The sequence below is a fragment of the Brachyhypopomus gauderio genome, chromosome 8 (genome assembly GCF_052324685.1).
Source record: "Brachyhypopomus gauderio isolate BG-103 chromosome 8, BGAUD_0.2, whole genome shotgun sequence".
Classification (NCBI taxonomy): Eukaryota; Metazoa; Chordata; class Actinopteri; order Gymnotiformes; family Hypopomidae; genus Brachyhypopomus; species Brachyhypopomus gauderio.
In genome coordinates, this window is record NC_135218.1 from 4,496,791 (window position 1) to 4,514,416 (window position 17,626).

Sequence of the window (17,626 nt, forward strand, 5' to 3'; positions counted from 1 at the left end):
AGTCAGGAGATGAGAACACAATTAATTAACTATGAACAGGGTATAGCTATGTTTATTAATATGCCTTAACCAGTGACACAGTTTAATTTATTCACCCGAATACATCAGTGACATATCATAGCCGAGACCACATCACGCCACACAGCACCACAGATACACCTGCCGGGTCTTTCTTTTAGCAGGGACTATTTACTGGTCACTTCATATGCAATGGGCCCATCTAGTGGGGGTGAAGGAGGGGTGGGGGCATTTTTTAGTGCAGACTTTTCACTTCAAGCCCTCTCCACCCCCACCACAACCACCACCACTACCACTACCACCCCAAAAAAAGGGTCTACATCTGAAAGGCTCATAATCAGAGGACGGAGTACGTCTACAGGCCTGGAGAAATGGAAAACGCCTCCGTACGGAGTTGCAATCAGCAGCCAGCGGCCCAGTCTCTTCAGCTCTCAGTCTCAAAGGGCACGTGGGGGGGGGTACATGGCACAGAGGTCGCATCACCGCAGGGGCACAGACAGCCTCCACAGATGTGCGTGGTGCCTAGGGGAGAAACGCCAAACGGGTGGGGGCGGGGGGTTGGGCGGAGGAGGGACGCGAGGGCATCGGCGGCCTCTCGGCCAGTTGTCTTGGGAGCGGCGTTCCAGGTCGGAGGCAGATAAGGGAGGTGGGGGTAGGAAGTGGGGAAGCGGGTTCATTATCAGCATCCGCTCCTGCTTATCACAGCAGGCGTGCCTCTTTGGGTCAATCCAATCGCTTCTCAGGGTATGGAAGTGAGACGGACTTTAATGGCCTACGTTTACGTTTATCTCTTATGAGAATGAGCATCTTCTCGCCATCTTCTCGCCATCACGCCGCAGAGTAGAGTCACCGAAATACTATTTATGTTTCATTTTACTTGCGTTATTGAATTCGCCATTTTAAAGGTGATGCTATTCCTCCTGGACATTTTTAACTTACTGACAAACATCGCCGCGCCAGTGCCGGACGGCGAAGAAAATGGCCTAATTTCCTGCCTGTGAGAAGATTCACCAGCTCCTCATGATGAAGGTGAAGAGCCCATCTCATCTGGATAGGCAGTTTAGAGGTGGACCTGTAAGAGCAGGACTGATGGCCACTGCCTTAGGGCCTGGGTGCTGTTTACACAGGTGAATGAAATGACCCCAGAGGTCTTCGTCCAATACAGGAGACCTCACTCTGGACAAATTTCAATGTTTTCAATGTTCTCCAACACACAAGCTCCACCAGGCACCATTCTAACCACTCTAGTGTATTTGTAGCTGGTAAGACGTCTAAGTCAATTTAGCACGTCCTCAAAGCAGATACATTGCACCGAACTGACAGACCATAGCTGATTATGAACCCAGGCAACATACACCAAGACACCTAAACTTCCTTACAAAGTCCTGTTTGCTGAAATATGAAGTCAGGCTTATCTGAAAGGCTGTGAAAACGCAGGCAAAAGACCAGATATGATGTTTGTTACTCTCCATCTTAAATGTTTGGGCTAGTCTCAGTGTCAAGGGACATGTGGCTCTGACATATTTCTGTGGCAAGTTGTACACTGGAGATAATGTATCTTGGAGATATATGTGACAGAACTTCAACTCCCATTCAAACAGGCCTTCCACTCGGACCGGCTACAGACCCAGTGAATACAACGGCCTGGAAATCGTGGCTTCCTTTGGGCTTAATCGCCAAGTCCACAGAAACTGTACTAAACAGTTTCATAACATCTCACACTACTACAGTAGACTAATCGATTATGAAGTTTTCTAGGAAAAGGGTATCCATCCTAGGGCATCTAAAGGCTTCAGATAATCCTCCTTGCAATTTGGGATTAAATACCTTTATATAAATTATTTAATGCTAAATTTGATTATGGCATTTTAACCGGTAAGCAGAAAGGGAGCCATTTTCTCAACAACATCAACTTGTATGGAAAAGTGTACGCAATATGCTTTGCACCATGTCCACACTTCAAACTACGTTTGACTAATGCAGATATACTGTATACCACATCCTAAGATGTACTTCATGTGTCCAGACAATTCCAAATTTAATTAAACAGCTGTTTGGGCTACATCGCTGATGCTGATCTGGGTGAAAGCCATAAATATGACTCTAGAATTAGACCACTTTTGGCTGAATCCTATAATGCGTTCAGTCCCTTATGTCAGGACTTGCCTTTGACAAAGTATTTTGGAGGAAAAAAAGAAGCATTTCTATGTGGTTTTTTCCGCCCCAGATCAGTCAGCACCCTGCTGCCATTGCTCAAATCATTGATCTCTAATGATGCTCGACAGTAAAATTACTGCCCAAGTTTTATTGAACATAACCGATTGCCAAAACGTGAATGGCAGTGAAGGAACAAAATTGTTGATGTACCTTTAGTGCCATCTAGCGGCCAAGGGCTGTAAATGCTGGCTATAAATCTAAGGACCTGTTGTAGATGCAAATCATGAAAAACCCTGAAGATGGAGCACAACAGACTTGTAATTTGTGTTCATCGCGAAAGCGTTCGATCATAGTAGAAACAATAAGAAAACCACAATACATTTCTCATTTTTATTTTAAATGTAATAAACACAAAACAATGCAACTCAAAATCATGAAATGGTTGGTCAGTTTAATGGTTGGTCAGTTTTAGTGTATTTATAGATAACATGAATCTCAAAAATCAAGCAGCATGCTTAAAATGTCATACATTTTAAAAGAAATTGTAACTGATAAAAAAAAAATAATAATAATAATAATAATAATAATAACCTTATGATTTGAGTAATATGCATCAAGAACCTTAAACTTCAAACAGTGTACTGTAGCTTCAAAAAGAGTAAGTGTTTTAATCAAAGAAATGTCTGCTGTCTTTCCATGCAAAGATGTTCAACCGATTTTGGCCCTGGTCAATGTCCAGATGGAAAGAACTCATTTATAAAAAGGCTGAAATCCAGCCGGTTAAAAGAGACTCTTACGGCCCTTACGAGCTACTGGGTTCTCACAGTGTTTGCCTTTCCAGCCATGGAAACACTGGCACTTAAAGTGCCCCTCGTAATGATGCTCTGTCACCTTACCAGTGCCACTCCTCGCCCTCTTCCGTGCCACGTAGGACGGGCCATTGGTGGGCTTCTCTGGGAGCTTCGCTCTGGGGATGATGACCCACACGGCTGGGTCCAGATGTAGGTAGGCCGCAGAACCAGGGTCTTGCCTGGTGCATCTGCCCCGAGACGAGCACAGGGTTTTGCTGCAGAGGGAGGCCGCCTCGGTCACGTTCACGATGTATCGGCCTAGCGTGGTGTCCAGGTAGTCCTTCACGGCCTCACAGGTACTCTGGAAGCCAAAGGGGAGGGTTCAGTAAGACACCGCCTTAAAGATACGAATGAAAGGTTCCGTCCCATTACTTGCACTAGCACCCCTTGTTTGAGCATGCACACTTCAAGGCTGTAGGGCGTCCTGTTTCTTTACTTTTCCCCAATGGCATGTGTCCCTCTCATCCACATCAGATCACACTTTCGTGATGACAATTCCTGTGATGTTCCTCACAAAACAACCAAAGACTGCTTAAACAATGTAGAAAAACATTTTTCAGAAACAATATAATTTTCTTTTTCAATACTGATATGGTTTGAGGGTTGTATATCGGGGGGAACAAAACAAACCCACCGTTTAACATACCAGAGTGAAAATGTATATAAGACAGAAAGCAACTCGTTGCTAGACTTGCCTTATAATGGCTCGTGTTAAAAGGAAAACGTGTTTTAAGTTCACTTCAGACCTGAAGACTTGTGTGATCATCACACTACATGGACATTCAAACTTGTGCACACGAGCAAACTGATATGATCATTTTACAAGTAACATTTTTAATGTGTATGGTGCTGTTGCGTTTCGTCAAGCATCTTGCTCTCTGGTGTTTTGGCTTTAATAACTGATGAATTAGCCTGTTCTTTCTGTAATAAAGTTACACAGACAAGCTGGGCAGATGTTTAAAAACACATTTTTACTCTCTTGCGTTTAACAGTGTTTGATCGATGTTTTCAGTATTGTATTTTTGAGTATTTTATTTAATTTCTACCTTAAGTAGGATTTTATTGTATTATTATGATCGTGTTGTATTTTATTGCTATCTACCTTTGTAAAGCACTTTGTGATAAAATCTAGATAAATGCTATATAAATAAAGTTTTACTTATTTACTTACTAGATGTACGGGCATCAGTCAGAACTGGACCAACGTATGTGTGTCCTAGCTCTAGACAAAAGCAGCAGCAACTGGTAAAGGCGGCATACTGGCAGAGTGCAGGAAATATAATTTTAGCAGCAGCGTATAGAGGGGACAGGAAGTGAGGTAAAGAGTCTCCCAAAATTGCTCACAACCCACCAACTTACACTCCTTTCACACGCCCTTTGATGACATGTAAAAATACATGCTTCAAGGAAGACTTTAGCGCATACAGAATTGGGACAAGAACTATATGGACTGAAAAAAGGTTACATACACACATACACACACACATACAGACAATTGAGTGTTTTTACCCATTGTATATTCCCTTACCTTGCTCCGGGCATAAAGTGAATCTCCCCACAGTACCACTCCTGCTGACCCTAAAGCAACGGTCTCACCGATGGTATGAATCAGATCATCCTATAACACAAACACAAGTCAAAGTCCAACCTAGAGGGTGGGTTGGGACAACAGTAGCTCATCAGTTGTTAATCACTAACAAATTCATGGCAATTGTATATGAATTCTTCAGTACCAAAACCACATTGTTCGCATTTTTTTGAAATGGTTGCCGACCTGCGAAAGAAAGTCCAGAGTGTAGGTGTAGACGATGCGGGCGTACGGGATGACGGGCGGAGGAGTGGGGGTGACCTGCTCTCTCACCCTCAGCCCCTCCAGGACGCGGTGCTGGGCGTACAGCAGAATGTCCCGATCGCGACCCCTGAGCGCCAGGTCCAGGTAAATGTCGGGATACAGAGCTGTGCTGGCGTTCCACAACCACATCAGCTTGTCGTTCCTCTTCAGCTCCAGTGGGGGGCACTCTCCCGTGTAGGTCACGTTCTTCTTGTAGTCGTAGTTGTAGCAGCAGGGCAAGCCGTAGAATCCCCACATTCCTCCGGGCCGTTCCACGCGGCCCAGTTTCAGCGTCTCCTCCATGAACGCCCGGGCCGCGCCCTCGAAGTCCTTTACAGCCTGCGCCTCGACCTGCTTTGGAGTCCAGTGAGGATGCTGGGCCCGCACCAGTTCCCGCGAGCCTTGCCAGTACACGTGCTTGACGCCCCAGTTCCTCTCCCACAGTGGCCGCCAGCTCTCCCAGTCCACCACAGCCAGCCCTTGGAAGGTTCGCTCCGGGACGGCCTTCTGGATGTCAAAATCGGCATGCCGCAGGTGGTCCAAAAGGCTGCAGTTCTGAGGAACACCGCCGTGCACCGATATGTTCTGCTGATTGTAGTGGGGGTAGAGGCCCAGCTGTTCCGAATAGAAGATGGTGATGTTACTGCCGATGAAGGTCTGGTTCTGGTTATAGATGATGTCGAAGACACTCAGGTCGAGGTCCACGCCGTAGCGGGTGCCACAGCGCTCAGTGGGAGCGTTCCACACCGTGAAGAACGGGACCAGAGGCAAAGACTTGAGAGGGCGGGACAGGACTGGACACATCACAAAAGTCAATGCGAAAAGCAGAGGGCAGGTCCCGTGTCCAACCGTGTCCATACCTGCCTGGAAGTGGTGAAGCCATCTGAATGTAAATGAATGTGAAAATCTCAAAGCACAACTTCAGTAATGGGAGTCTTTAAGAAAGGGCACACACATACAGTAACATGTTGTTACAGTAAACAGTCCCTTATACAAAATAAACAATGTCCCTCAACAAGTGGGTCAAAACAGGCAAAGCCGTTGTGTGTGGGTATAGATCATAGACGGTCTATGGTACAGATTATACATGACGTTAATAATAGTCTAAACATTTCTTTCAGCTAAATGAAGTAACCAGAACCTTTAATCCATCTTTACTAACTCGTTCTGTCAGTATGCTGCCAGGCTGAAGCGCGTGACTTTCTCGCGGTTGTTATCGATTGTAAGATTGAAATGTAAACATCTCCGAAATAACAGTGCTAGCGTATCTTTCCCATGTATTACACACACATATATACGTAAAACCGCTGGATATATTTTACCTTTAAACAGAACTTAAGTGTAATATAAAACTTACCTGTGTTGTGAAAGCTGGTGGTGAGGCGAAGCGTTAGAAATGTGCCGGAGAATACAGGTTACCTCAGAAACTACTCGTAACTGCAGAACTAGTTCAACAAGAGGAACAAATCTCCTCACAAACCCGAGATGAACCACAGGGTGGAGTTACGCCAAGCAGAACCGCAACTCACACCACATGTAGAACATGTTCCGATACAATCACTGGGTTTATGGCGCCCCAACCCTGCCAAGCCCATTACGATTAATTGGCACTTTGATTGTTTTAAACTTACTCGCTTTAATATTTCTGTAATGTGTGATATCCATATGCCCGGCTTCCAGAAACACTAAATTAATGTTGTACATTTGTTTTATAAGTGAACATTAATAAGTTTACCCTATTAAAGAAGGCTAAAATAACTTTTAAAACCATTTTACTGCCATATATATATGTACTGCCATATAAGTTATATATATATATATATATATATATATATATATATATATATATATATATATATATATATAAACTTATATCCTCTTATGGCTTACTTTGGCTACAACAATTTTTTTAAATTAATTCCCAATAAGATCTACTAGCGGATACAGATATAAGCCCTTGGCTCATTTTGGGTTCGTGCCACACAGATGTTTCTGCGAAACAGATCAACGTAGTAGTTTCGTAAGCGCTTATTTGATGTGTTCGCTCATCTTAGTTTAATACCACATTAAATCTGCGGTGGCACATGTATTTAGAAAAAGAAATAATAGTGATACATGTGGTTTCATTCCGGTAACTGTCAACAGATGACATGTCAGGGACTAATCCCTTTATTTTTTTTAGAAAACTGGTTTGAAATAATCATTTGTCTTTTATCTAATGCCTACAAGCGGTCTATAAAAGACATTTATTAAATAGCACAAAAAAGGAGAAATTTAACAAAGTAAATGTTGATTCTGCAGTGGTTTGACCTGCACAGCCAGCAGCGGATTCACCCCAGATATTCCATGGAAACAATGGAAACACAGGGAATTGTAAAGTACAGCATGTTTTGTGAGAGAGAGAGAGAGAGAGAGAGAGAGAGAGAGAGAGAGAGAGAGAGAGAGAGAGAGAGAGAGAGAGAGAGAGAGAGAGAGAGAGAGAGAGAGAGAGAGAGAGAGAGAGAGAGAGAGAGAGAGAGAGAGAGAGAGAATATAAATCTAAAAAACGGAATCAACAGCAAATGACAGTGATGCTTTAGTAGTCTCTTGGTGAATTAGCGATAGCCTCGCCACGTTACAGAAACATGAAGTGTCTTTGCATGGGAGGTTCTCCTTCACTTGTTCAGTGGGCGTACAGATACTCCAGAAAGATACAAACCATTCATGTAGGCACCACTATCTGTAACTGCAGAGAAAGACTCAAACTCAGTATCTTCAAACTCTTTCAGCTGATGGGAGTCCGTAGTGGATCCATAATAAACAAAAGTGCATATTTAAACTCTCCTGTGTTTATGTTTGTATTTTCAGCCCCGAACACCAGCATTCACACTCACTCCAAACAACTTTCACACGGCTTAGCGATTCTCAACGCACATATAATCTTTCCTGCCGCACAGATCGTCCACAGCTCTCCAGAACAGCATTCGTACGACGTAGCACTGACATAATACAAAAACCACACAGAATTGTGAGAGGCACTGGCAACAATACAGCAAAGTGGCTTCAAGAGCACACTGTATAGTGTTTTAAAACCATTAGTGTCTACATCTCTACAGCAGAACATGAGTGTCCATTATGCGCTTGTGTCAGCCCATCCAGTCCCATACAGTGAGCAGCAGAGGCAAAAGGCAGACCAACAACGCTGCCTGAAGTGTGTGTCCCTTCCCCGTCTGCTGCTGTGGATCCTGGAGCTCACATCTGTCCCCCTGATAGCCGCTAAAGCACTGGCACACAAAGTCCTCCTTCATGCGTTCCAGCTCTTCAGCGGTGGATTGGCCCCTGACGGTCAGACGGTCCCCCCGGGTCACTAGGGTGTGGCTCCGAGGGCTCAGGTGAAGGTACGTGTCCGTGTCGGGCCGACGGCGCTGGCACCGGCCGCGGGCCCCGCACACAGAACGGCTGCACTGCTCGACTGCGGTGGACACGTTGAGGAGGTAGCGGCCCAACGGGCCCCGTAGGTACTGGTTCAGACTAAAGCAGCTGGCCTAGGTTAGAGGCGGGGGAGAGAGGGAGAGGCACACAGAGAGAAGGAAATAAGCCATCGATGGCGAATTTGTTGTGATCCGAGCGTCAGCTGCTACACCATGATGTAATGTGTGGTTGCTTACGTTGCTTTTGGTGAAATTGGCGTCCCCCCAGAGTATGATCCCAGCAGCTCCCAGCGCAACACTCTCTCCAATGGTGGACACAAGGTCAGTCTGCAGAGAGAACCCAATAAAGGAATCACTTTAGCTTTTACCAATTAATCGGCCTTGCTTGGTAGTTATTACTGTATTCAGAGGTTACACAGGATATTTTAGTTGGCAACAATTCTTCACATCCACTCTCACTTTAGTAAGGAAATAACTGGAGGAGTGGTATGGTGGGTGGTGATGAAAAATAGGACCAGCACCCTTCCTGCGCGCGCACACACACACACACACACACACACACACACACACACACACACACACACACACACACACACACACACACACACACACACACACACACACACACACACACACACACACACACACACACACACACACACGCTGCTCTCTCTCTCTCTGACACACACACACACAGTTATTAGAGAAGAAGGAAAAGGCTGTTGGTGGAGATAAGGGTGAAGGTTATGTTTAGGCTGTACGATGTGAAATCACAGAGAGACACAAGTTCAAGACCAGTGGAAAGATTTGAAGATATTATCATTTTGAGAGGTCAAAGAGCCCATCAGATCTCCGTTCAGAGAAACAGGAGCATAAATCAAAGTCCTTCTAGAGGATATGTGTAGCAAGAGATGACAGTGTAGTTCTAATCAGACTATAATCAACGTAAATGCTAGTGTAAACCCACAAGAGAAGTTAAAAAGAGAACTACCCAAAATATTTAATCCACAGATTTCTCAGTTGTTGGTATCACAAAGTGTCCACAATTACTATGTCAGGCATCTTCAATACTGGAAGGCCACATAAATACATAACTAAGTGTTTTCCATTAGCTGATTCAGCTCAGCATTAGGTACATTTGAGCAACCAGAAGCTGTAGAACTTGTAGGTTTTGAAATGAATGGATAATTGCTGTTGTAGAAGAACAAATTATTCTTTACCTTGGGAATCTGAATTCAACTTAAACCACTTTAAAGTAATGATCAAATGGTGTACTAATAAAGTGAACCAAGTTGAGTGTTACACACAAAAACAGACCATGCTATCTTCTGTTACGTACAAGGTACTATACAGCATATACTGTAAGAGTGTTACGAGTTTAAAACCTACCTCAGTAAGTAACTCCATCTCATTAGCATACGTGGGACGGGCGTAGACGAACACGGGGCGCGCGGGTCCCTCGCCCAGAGACGCGACCCTCATGCCCTCCTTCACCCGGTTCCTCACGAACTGGCGAGCGAAGGAGGTGGAGCGAAGCACCGAGCCGATGTAGACGGACGGGAAGAGAGCCGTGCTCTCCACCCACAGCCACTTCAGCTGGTCGTTCCTCGCCACCTCCGGATCCGGACAGCGGCCCGTGTAGCTGTCCAGACTGGTGCGGTAGTTGTGGTTGTAGCAGTCGGGGAAGAGGTAGAAGCCCCACAGCTGGTTGGGCCGCAGGCTTTTGGCCAGCCGCAGCGTCTCCAGCATGAAGGCGCGGCTCGACATCTCGAACTCCTGCTGGGCCACTTTGCTCACCTGCATGTTCTCCCACGTCGGGTTCTTCTTGGATACCAAGAGGCGCGACTGGTTCCTGTAGATGTTCTTGGTATCCCAATTGCGTATCCACAGCGGACGCCACTCCTCCCAGTCTATGACGGCGAGGCCCTGTGCTGCTGGGTCACGGATGTATTTCTCAATGCCAATGGGCATCTTCTCCAGGTGATGGGTAAGGCTGGCGGTTTGGGGCAGGCCACCATTAACTGGGCTGCCATCTGACCCAAAGTATGGGTACAAGCCCAGGCGGTCTTTATAGAAGATGGTGAGGTCCTGTTTGGTGAAACCTTCATTGGGTGAAGCCACGATCTGGAACTGATCCAACTGAAACCGAACGCCATGGCGGGGCCCGCAGTCCTCTGTGGGGGCATTCCAGGCTAACAGCAAAGGCTTATGAGGGTACAGAGGCCATCTTGTGGGCTTCACACTTTGGGCAACAGCAACATAGTCCAAGACTAGTGTAACCAGTATCCAAATTTTCCATTTAGACAGGAACCAGTTAGCCATGGCTTTTATGTTGAGTTCACAAAAACTGCTTTCCTGTTCTTAATGTCTGTTCAAATAATAATAGGAAACGTTGCATATTCTGGTTTAACAACTCCACTTTTCCAAAGCGTATGATTTTGTTAATTCAAGGATCCAGATATGCCTATTTAACGAAACGAAATTCATAAATAACCGGCGAAGGTCTTTTAGTTAAGTGCAAGTTAAATGATTTTGATCTCAAAAAAGGTAGGATATTTTTTAACAACATAGTTATAAATATGAATGTGTTGTTAAGAAATACCTTACTATATACAGATAGTAATAAAACTTAACATCGGTCGCGTTCGTAGATCATGAAACACAAGTCAAATTTAAAAATAAAAGTCCCGCCGAACGCGGTCTAGTTGCTGGCAAAATTTTGTTTTAAAAGATTTCTCGAAAGCCAGAACATGTCTAGAAACCCAAAAGTAGCTTATATGAGACAAAAGAAAGAAAGACACTTACCACTGGCATCAAAAACAGAAAACATTCCCGGACAAATTATGTCTTTCCGTTATCTAAGAACAAGTTATACACCGCTCTTCAACCGCGGGCAACTTTAACTCCTTGACAAGTAGGAGTGACCCACAACACTTTAAAACACTAAATAAATAAAAAAACAACCAACAGAAGTGTATTATTTCTCTTAACCGATTTCCTTGAATCCTTGAAAGTATTTTTATTGTAGCGTAATAGTTACTTTCGTCAGTTCCATTGATTGAGAGTGTGGGGAGGGGCCAGAGAAACGTGAGATTTATGGGCGCCGTCCATGGGCGTGCTTCTCACGTCACCTTGTCTTGTGCTGCTTAAACTAAAGAAATGAATCCACGTGGAAGCCCTTCTGCTCTGTCAGGATGTGCGATTTCCTTCTTGAACGCAAGATAACGGTCTTCTTGCACTTATCTCCACTGACTTTTTGCCAGCACCAAGTATCACGTGATTGCCAAGATTTGCCAATGCATCCACAATGAAATTAAAAACTGACAAAATTGTTAAGACTTGTATTACATTTAAGTTTGCTTAATTAGCTTAATATATGTTAGATTATATAGTGTTTGTATTAAACTAAATTGATGTAGATGCACACCACAAATTTGAGTAAGCCTATAAAGTGTGGTTTTTCACTGCACTACAGAAGGATCTTTCTTTTGGGAGAGCGGGTGTGGAGAAGTCGGAAATCCTCGAGGGACCACATGACAGGTAGGACATGAGATCACTGTTGGCCTGAGCTGTTGCTACTTTGAGCCAACGGTGACCCGTCTAGATCCTGTCCTGCAATTTCTCCTGGTTTCTGCTGACTCCTCCAGTGCTTCTGAATGTGGCCTGCACGAGTGAGAGAGGCTTCCTTCCTCCTCACACTTCCCACTCACTCTGGACTTGTGCCTTTACATCTCCACTGCATGGCAGGCCAGGAAACGCTAACAAAGTGAGAGGAACTGAACTCACACACACCCTCTGCTACCCACACCCCAAGGAATGCTAACCCACCCATCCTTGCATGTAGGGAGAGGACAGGCTAATCATGTGGAATGCCTTTCTCTTTGTGTCAGAAGAGACTCAGATAAAGAGGAGCCCGATAGCATCATTTGTAACTGTCAGCCATTTTCCAAGAGAGAGAAATAATGGCATGAAAGGCACATTTTTCTATTTAAGACCACCACCAGCCTGTTTCTGAGTTCATATTATCATTTGATTCTTAAGGAAATGGTAATTGTGAAAAATCACTTTCCAATAGGCTTCAAACGGCACGTCCGTCATAAAGTTAGAGCCGATACTGCTTCTTCCTCTAGACGTGGATTTTATTGTAACCTTTAAAAATGTCCACGGTGTGACCTTCTACACTCATAATTCTCATCTGGCCACCCCTCACATTCACACTTCATTCAGTCCACATCTTATCAGTGTCGGTGATTGTGCACAGACATGGCATCCTGTCCCAGCATGTTAGCACCACATGTGGGTGGGTGGGACCAGCCTCTCCAGGACCCCCAGAGGTACCGCTGCGTCCGCCGTGGGCCCCTAACCCAGCTGCTTTAGGCGACCAACCCCCTGCCTGCTCACACTGGGGCTGGGGCAGCTGTTTCCAATGGAATGTACCGTCGAGCGTCGGCCCGCCTTTGACAGCGCATCTATTACTACAGGGATAAAGCAAAAGCTTCTGGACGGGCCTCCCTGTAGCCAAGCAGGGGGTGGAAACTCAGCAAGGACAATAACCTCTAGCCCTTTCCACTCTTACCCAGGCCCACATTACGCTGGCCTGGTGCAGCACAGTTCGGTCTGTTAGGACAGACTCCAAATACGAAACAGCCTGCCAAGGCCTCATAAATACCACGTTTTACTGAGGCTATGAATGACAAAGAGCTTAAATGTGCAGTGTGGGGATGGGGCTGTGGATTATCTGTAAAACATGAACTTTTAGAACGCACTTTAGAGTGCAAATTCTTTAAACAATAAACTATAGTAAATCTTGATGTATTATAAAACTTATTTTGATGTTTAATTGTAAAGTATGCATTACATATTAAAGCAGTATTATAATGTTGTGATAAAGTGGGTTTGTAGGCTGAATTAAATGATGACGTAGTGTGTGATTTTCACTGGACACTGGAGAAATCGCAAACCGTTGCCACAATGTTCTTACTGTTTCATTTCAAAACCAAGAGTATTAACAGACAAGTCAGTGTACTGGTGAAGAGCTCGGGAGCATTTGTGAGAATTTCTCAAAATACATCTTCACACATACATTGTTAAATTGTCTGGCAGCACAGCTAGTTATCTGAACAATGAAATTATGCCCGTTCATTAACTAGCCTAGAAACCATTTTTATTCAAGTATGTCATAACTTACTGTACATTACATGATTACTAGTACAGGTCTGGGCTCAAATACAACAGAGGCAGACTTTGATATAATAATTATAGACAATACAACAATAAAGACATGCTATACATAGTCAACAGTCCAACCATGCAGGAAGGACTTCCTGTCCCAGTATTCCCCAGATCACATCCCTCACTCACACATTCTGACAACACACACTCTTAAATTATCTGTACATCACAGAAAGCAGGAGAATTTAAGTCTAGTGTCTATCAGTACACCAAAGTGTGAAACAGTGCTTCAGTTCACCCTAGTTTTCAAATTCCTCTACAGTACCTAGAGGCTCTTCCTCTAGATGAAGACTGCTGAATCACAGTTAGTCCTCCCAGCCACACAACGGAGATGTGGCTCATACTCCAAGAGGAACACCTACAACGGGAATGACGTTCAAAGTGGTCAAATGGTGGTGGAAAGGTGAAAGGTTTGGTTGGTGCAATATCCCGTGTTCTCCCAAGATACGTGTCTACGTTTCACAAAGAATGACTGGGAAATCCACATGGATTCGTGGATTATCCAATTTCACAATTCCCTGAAAAAAAAAAAGAAATCCAGTCAGCTAATTCTGAAAAATTAAAAGACATACTTGATCGTAAGATGTTTTTACTTATAATTGGCAGTCACAATGGCAAAATTACTTATTTGTGTTTGAAGAGCTTATAGTATTTAATAATAATAAATCTTTATTTATAGAACACCTTTCATACATACATGCAACTCAAAGTGGAAGAAGAAAATATGAACATTAAAAGAAACTAAAGATAAAAAGGAAACAATCATAAAATAATAAAATGACAAATTATTAAAATATGTAAGTAAAAATTTGCAAAAAATTATAAATGAGAGTAGCTCATATAGAGAGTTTGTACTAGTACAGTGAATGACGGTGAGTGATTATTTTCAGATTTGGCAACACCTCTTTGTACTTGCCACGGGGGAAAAAAGATCAATAACCACATCCGTAATAGGCAGAATAAATATAGAGTATGTCTACGTCTGTTTTTATTTCTGACCTCAGTAACTGATGAGAAATCATACAAAGGATAATCTTTGTAGATTACAGTTTGCGACAAACATCTGTAGGCTATGACTTCATTAAGTATCCCACTAATTTTGGATGCACTGCAATTGCATTCCTCCCATCAAATGAGTATGCGTTTAATACACACACAGAAGAGAGATACTATTAAGCTGGCATCTAGTGTTTGTATCCAACATTTACATTTATGGCATTTGGCAGACGCCCTTATCCAGAGCGACTTACATTTTTTTAAATCTAATTTTTATACAAGTGAGCCATTGAGGGTTAAGGGCCTTGCTCAGGGGCACCTCAGTCATGGCCTCAGGTCTGGGAATGAAACCCAAGACCCTCCGGTCACAAGACCAGCTCCCTGACCACCAGACCATGACTGCCCTGGTGCCAACATGTGGCACGTGTCCTGGGACTCCACCCTCAAGTGTTACCTGAGGTATGAGGTTTTTTTGGATCCTTTTCAGCTTGGCCTTCTTTCGGCCATTTTTGGTTACTACTGTCTCCTCGTAAAACTCGTGAGCCAGATCTCCGTCCTCATCATAGTATAGGGAACTGAAAGCATACAACAGCACATGAAATACAAATGTTTGCCTCTATCCAAACTGCAAGTAGTACTACCATTTTTCTTTGGAAACCATACAGCTATTTATGCTATGACTTAAACTCTATCGAATATATTATCCTAGAAAATGTTAATGCATTGTATTACCAGACCTTTCTGCAACATACATTTCCTAATAAAATTAATATCATACGCTATTAGAAAATGACTACAAAAGCTAAACTTTGACCCGAATCTGTGTGAGAACAAGAACAAACCCATGAGATAAATGCCATTGGTAATGCCAACACCTTGCACCACTTACTATATCAAGTGTACTGCAATAGGTATGAATTTTTTAAAAGTAACAATTCTGATATGATGAATGCAGTTCTTGAATAACCAGGATCTTTCCACTATACACAATTAAACAATATATACATTCTACTTGTGAAGAGAAAAATGGGACAGCATGTTATTACCATCTGCAATGAAACAATACGTAATAATATTTACCTCCTCCTTGTAAAGATAAAAGGGGTTGCATGTTTGGAGCCACGGAGTCGGGCTAAAGCCTGCTCGGTGACTTCACTAGGGGAGTCCCCACTCGCCCCAGAACTAGTGGAAGGCCAGGTCCATTTAGCTTTGGATCCGCTCCCTCCCATCTTCAGTGACAGGACATGATTCTGCGGGGTAGAATGGTGAAGGGCAGGAGATCTCCGTAGCTCAGGCCTGAAAGAAAGAGGATGCACACTGCAGTTTCACTGCAAAGCAAATGCACATTACCCTGCTGGATGAGGTTCGCACTTTATGATGCGGCTTCAAAGCACTACTGTGGCTCCTCCAGATCCCTTATTACCACTGCCAGAGACCGCAACGCTGAGCACTTATTTTAACCCTAAACAGCACGTTTCTGTGCAGTAACACAAGTTAATGATACATGCTTCATAATACAAGAATGCTTGGTAAAATGGTACAAAGTGAAGAACAAAATATTAATGCTTTTTTGTTTTGCTCTAGGTTACATCAAGGGTGTTCCTTGTTACCTTATCAAGTCACTAGTGAGACGAATTGGGAGTATTAGTCAGGAAAATGTGAAAATAGAGCTTCCTATTCTAGTAACCTGTTCTGTTAAGTCAAAAAGGAAACATGAAGAATCAATAGGTCACTTTTCACAGTAAAACATTCTGATGTGCACTGCGGGGTAACTCAGTGAAGAGCCAAAGCAACTAACTACCTATCTAGGTTACTTCTCTGCAGTCCAGTGCAAAACCATTGGCCAACTGTACATAGCCCTGACATTTAAACGTCTATTACTAGCTTTATTACGGCTTTAATATTAATATATTAATATTATCGGTCTTTAAAACATCTGAACCATCTGTATCTGGCTTTCTGGTCAGCTGAATAGCTAACAGTTTAACTGTTGGCTCGTATTAATACTGACCACTGAGCTACAGACAACTAGGTCAGCTAGCTCACGTTACCGTTTTGGTGGGTAGCAAGCCAGCTATCATATTTATCCATTATATGGCATCTAACTGTAATTACATATATTTAAAATTATTGAAAAATAATGGTTATTTTACATATTTTCACCTCGAATCCCACATACTAGGCTAGCTAGCTATCTGCGTAACCCAGATTACTAGCTAACCAGCTAGCTCAACTATGATAAAACATTAGCCAGTCACAGCTAGTGACCCTAACTAGTGATTAAGGGGTCAACGACCCAGAGTAAGTTTAACTGGACTCGCTCACTTGTTTAGCCACCTCTACATGTACACTAGCTAACGTAGGCTAGATTAACAGCTCTAATAAGAAGTTAACTGCAAGATAGGTGTAAATATACATAAGATTGTGGCTTTATATGAAAACAAAATGCCTTTTCCGGCGCCATACGTACTGTACTTATAAATGTCATTGCTACGTTGTCGCCAGCTCCATGTTTACAGTGTCGTCTTGTTTGTCGCTGGTCCCCTTCCCGACGCCATATTTTCGTTTGTGTTCTTCCTGGACCGCGACGTCTGTTTAAGAAGACGTTTGATTGGATCTCTGAAAGCAATAACGAGCTATGTGATTGGACATTTTTAAAGGCTTTTGTTGATGATATTAACTGTTTTAAAAAGCGTTTCCAAATTTAAACAGCATGACCACCGCAAACTGACAAGAAATTTGTCAGCGACAGTCTTCCAGGAGTTATTCAATTACGCCAGTTTAGAATAAAGGCGTGGGCGAAAGACCCGGAGCACAAAATGCTTAACATTATTCTTTTGGAGTATATGATTTGGAGTAAACTGTGGCTTCCTCAAAAGCAAAAAAGTAAACTGTAGCTTACTCAAAAGCAAAAAAAAATACTGAGCTCATCAGAAAATGGTCAACCATCACTCGAGGAGCCCTGTGTACTTAAGGATGAAATAAAATTGCAATCCTATATTTTACCTAATCATCCATCAAACAATTCAGTTTATTGAGTTTATGAGTAAGACATCTGGTAACGTGGTGTGGAACGGGGAGATGGTCACTGATTTCATGAGATATAGTACAATAAATGTTATGTGAGAAGT

General features: G+C 43.3%; 3 protein-coding genes across 5 annotated transcripts; all 3 read right to left on the reverse strand.

Moving 5' to 3' along the window:
* Positions 1-2,559: 2,559 nt before the first annotated feature.
* hyal1 (hyaluronidase 1) lies at positions 2,560-6,465 on the reverse strand. 2 transcript variants are annotated; one of them, XM_077013858.1, is made up of 4 exons: positions 6,215-6,465; positions 4,801-5,740; positions 4,555-4,644; positions 2,560-3,327 (listed from the first exon to the last, which is right to left on the reverse strand). In XM_077013858.1, the coding sequence occupies exons 2-4, from the start codon at positions 5,713-5,715 to the stop codon at positions 2,956-2,958; spliced, it is 1,377 nt and encodes a 458-aa protein (XP_076869973.1). In that variant the 5' UTR covers positions 5,716-5,740; positions 6,215-6,465; the 3' UTR covers positions 2,560-2,955. The 2 variants fall into 2 exon arrangements, with proteins under 2 accessions (XP_076869973.1, XP_076869972.1); XM_077013857.1 differs by having other exon boundaries at positions 4,801-5,721; positions 6,215-6,463.
* A 619-nt stretch (positions 6,466-7,084) lies between these two features.
* On the reverse strand, positions 7,085-11,339 carry hyal2a (hyaluronidase 2a). Of its 2 annotated transcripts, none has more exons than XM_077013860.1 (4): positions 11,073-11,339; positions 9,657-10,635; positions 8,505-8,594; positions 7,085-8,381 (listed from the first exon to the last, which is right to left on the reverse strand). In XM_077013860.1, the coding sequence occupies exons 2-4, from the start codon at positions 10,587-10,589 to the stop codon at positions 7,983-7,985; spliced, it is 1,422 nt and encodes a 473-aa protein (XP_076869975.1). In that variant the 5' UTR covers positions 10,590-10,635; positions 11,073-11,339; the 3' UTR covers positions 7,085-7,982. The 2 variants fall into 2 exon arrangements, with proteins under 2 accessions (XP_076869975.1, XP_076869974.1); XM_077013859.1 differs by having other exon boundaries at positions 9,657-10,731.
* Positions 11,340-13,414: 2,075 nt separating this feature from the next.
* Positions 13,415-17,114, reverse strand: tusc2a (tumor suppressor 2, mitochondrial calcium regulator a). The gene is made up of 4 exons (XM_077013861.1): positions 16,966-17,114; positions 15,576-15,791; positions 14,950-15,070; positions 13,415-14,017 (listed from the first exon to the last, which is right to left on the reverse strand). Exons 2-4 carry the CDS (start codon positions 15,722-15,724, stop codon positions 13,952-13,954), a joined length of 336 nt encoding a protein of 111 aa, XP_076869976.1. The 5' UTR covers positions 15,725-15,791; positions 16,966-17,114; the 3' UTR covers positions 13,415-13,951.
* Positions 17,115-17,626: the final 512 nt, after the last annotated feature.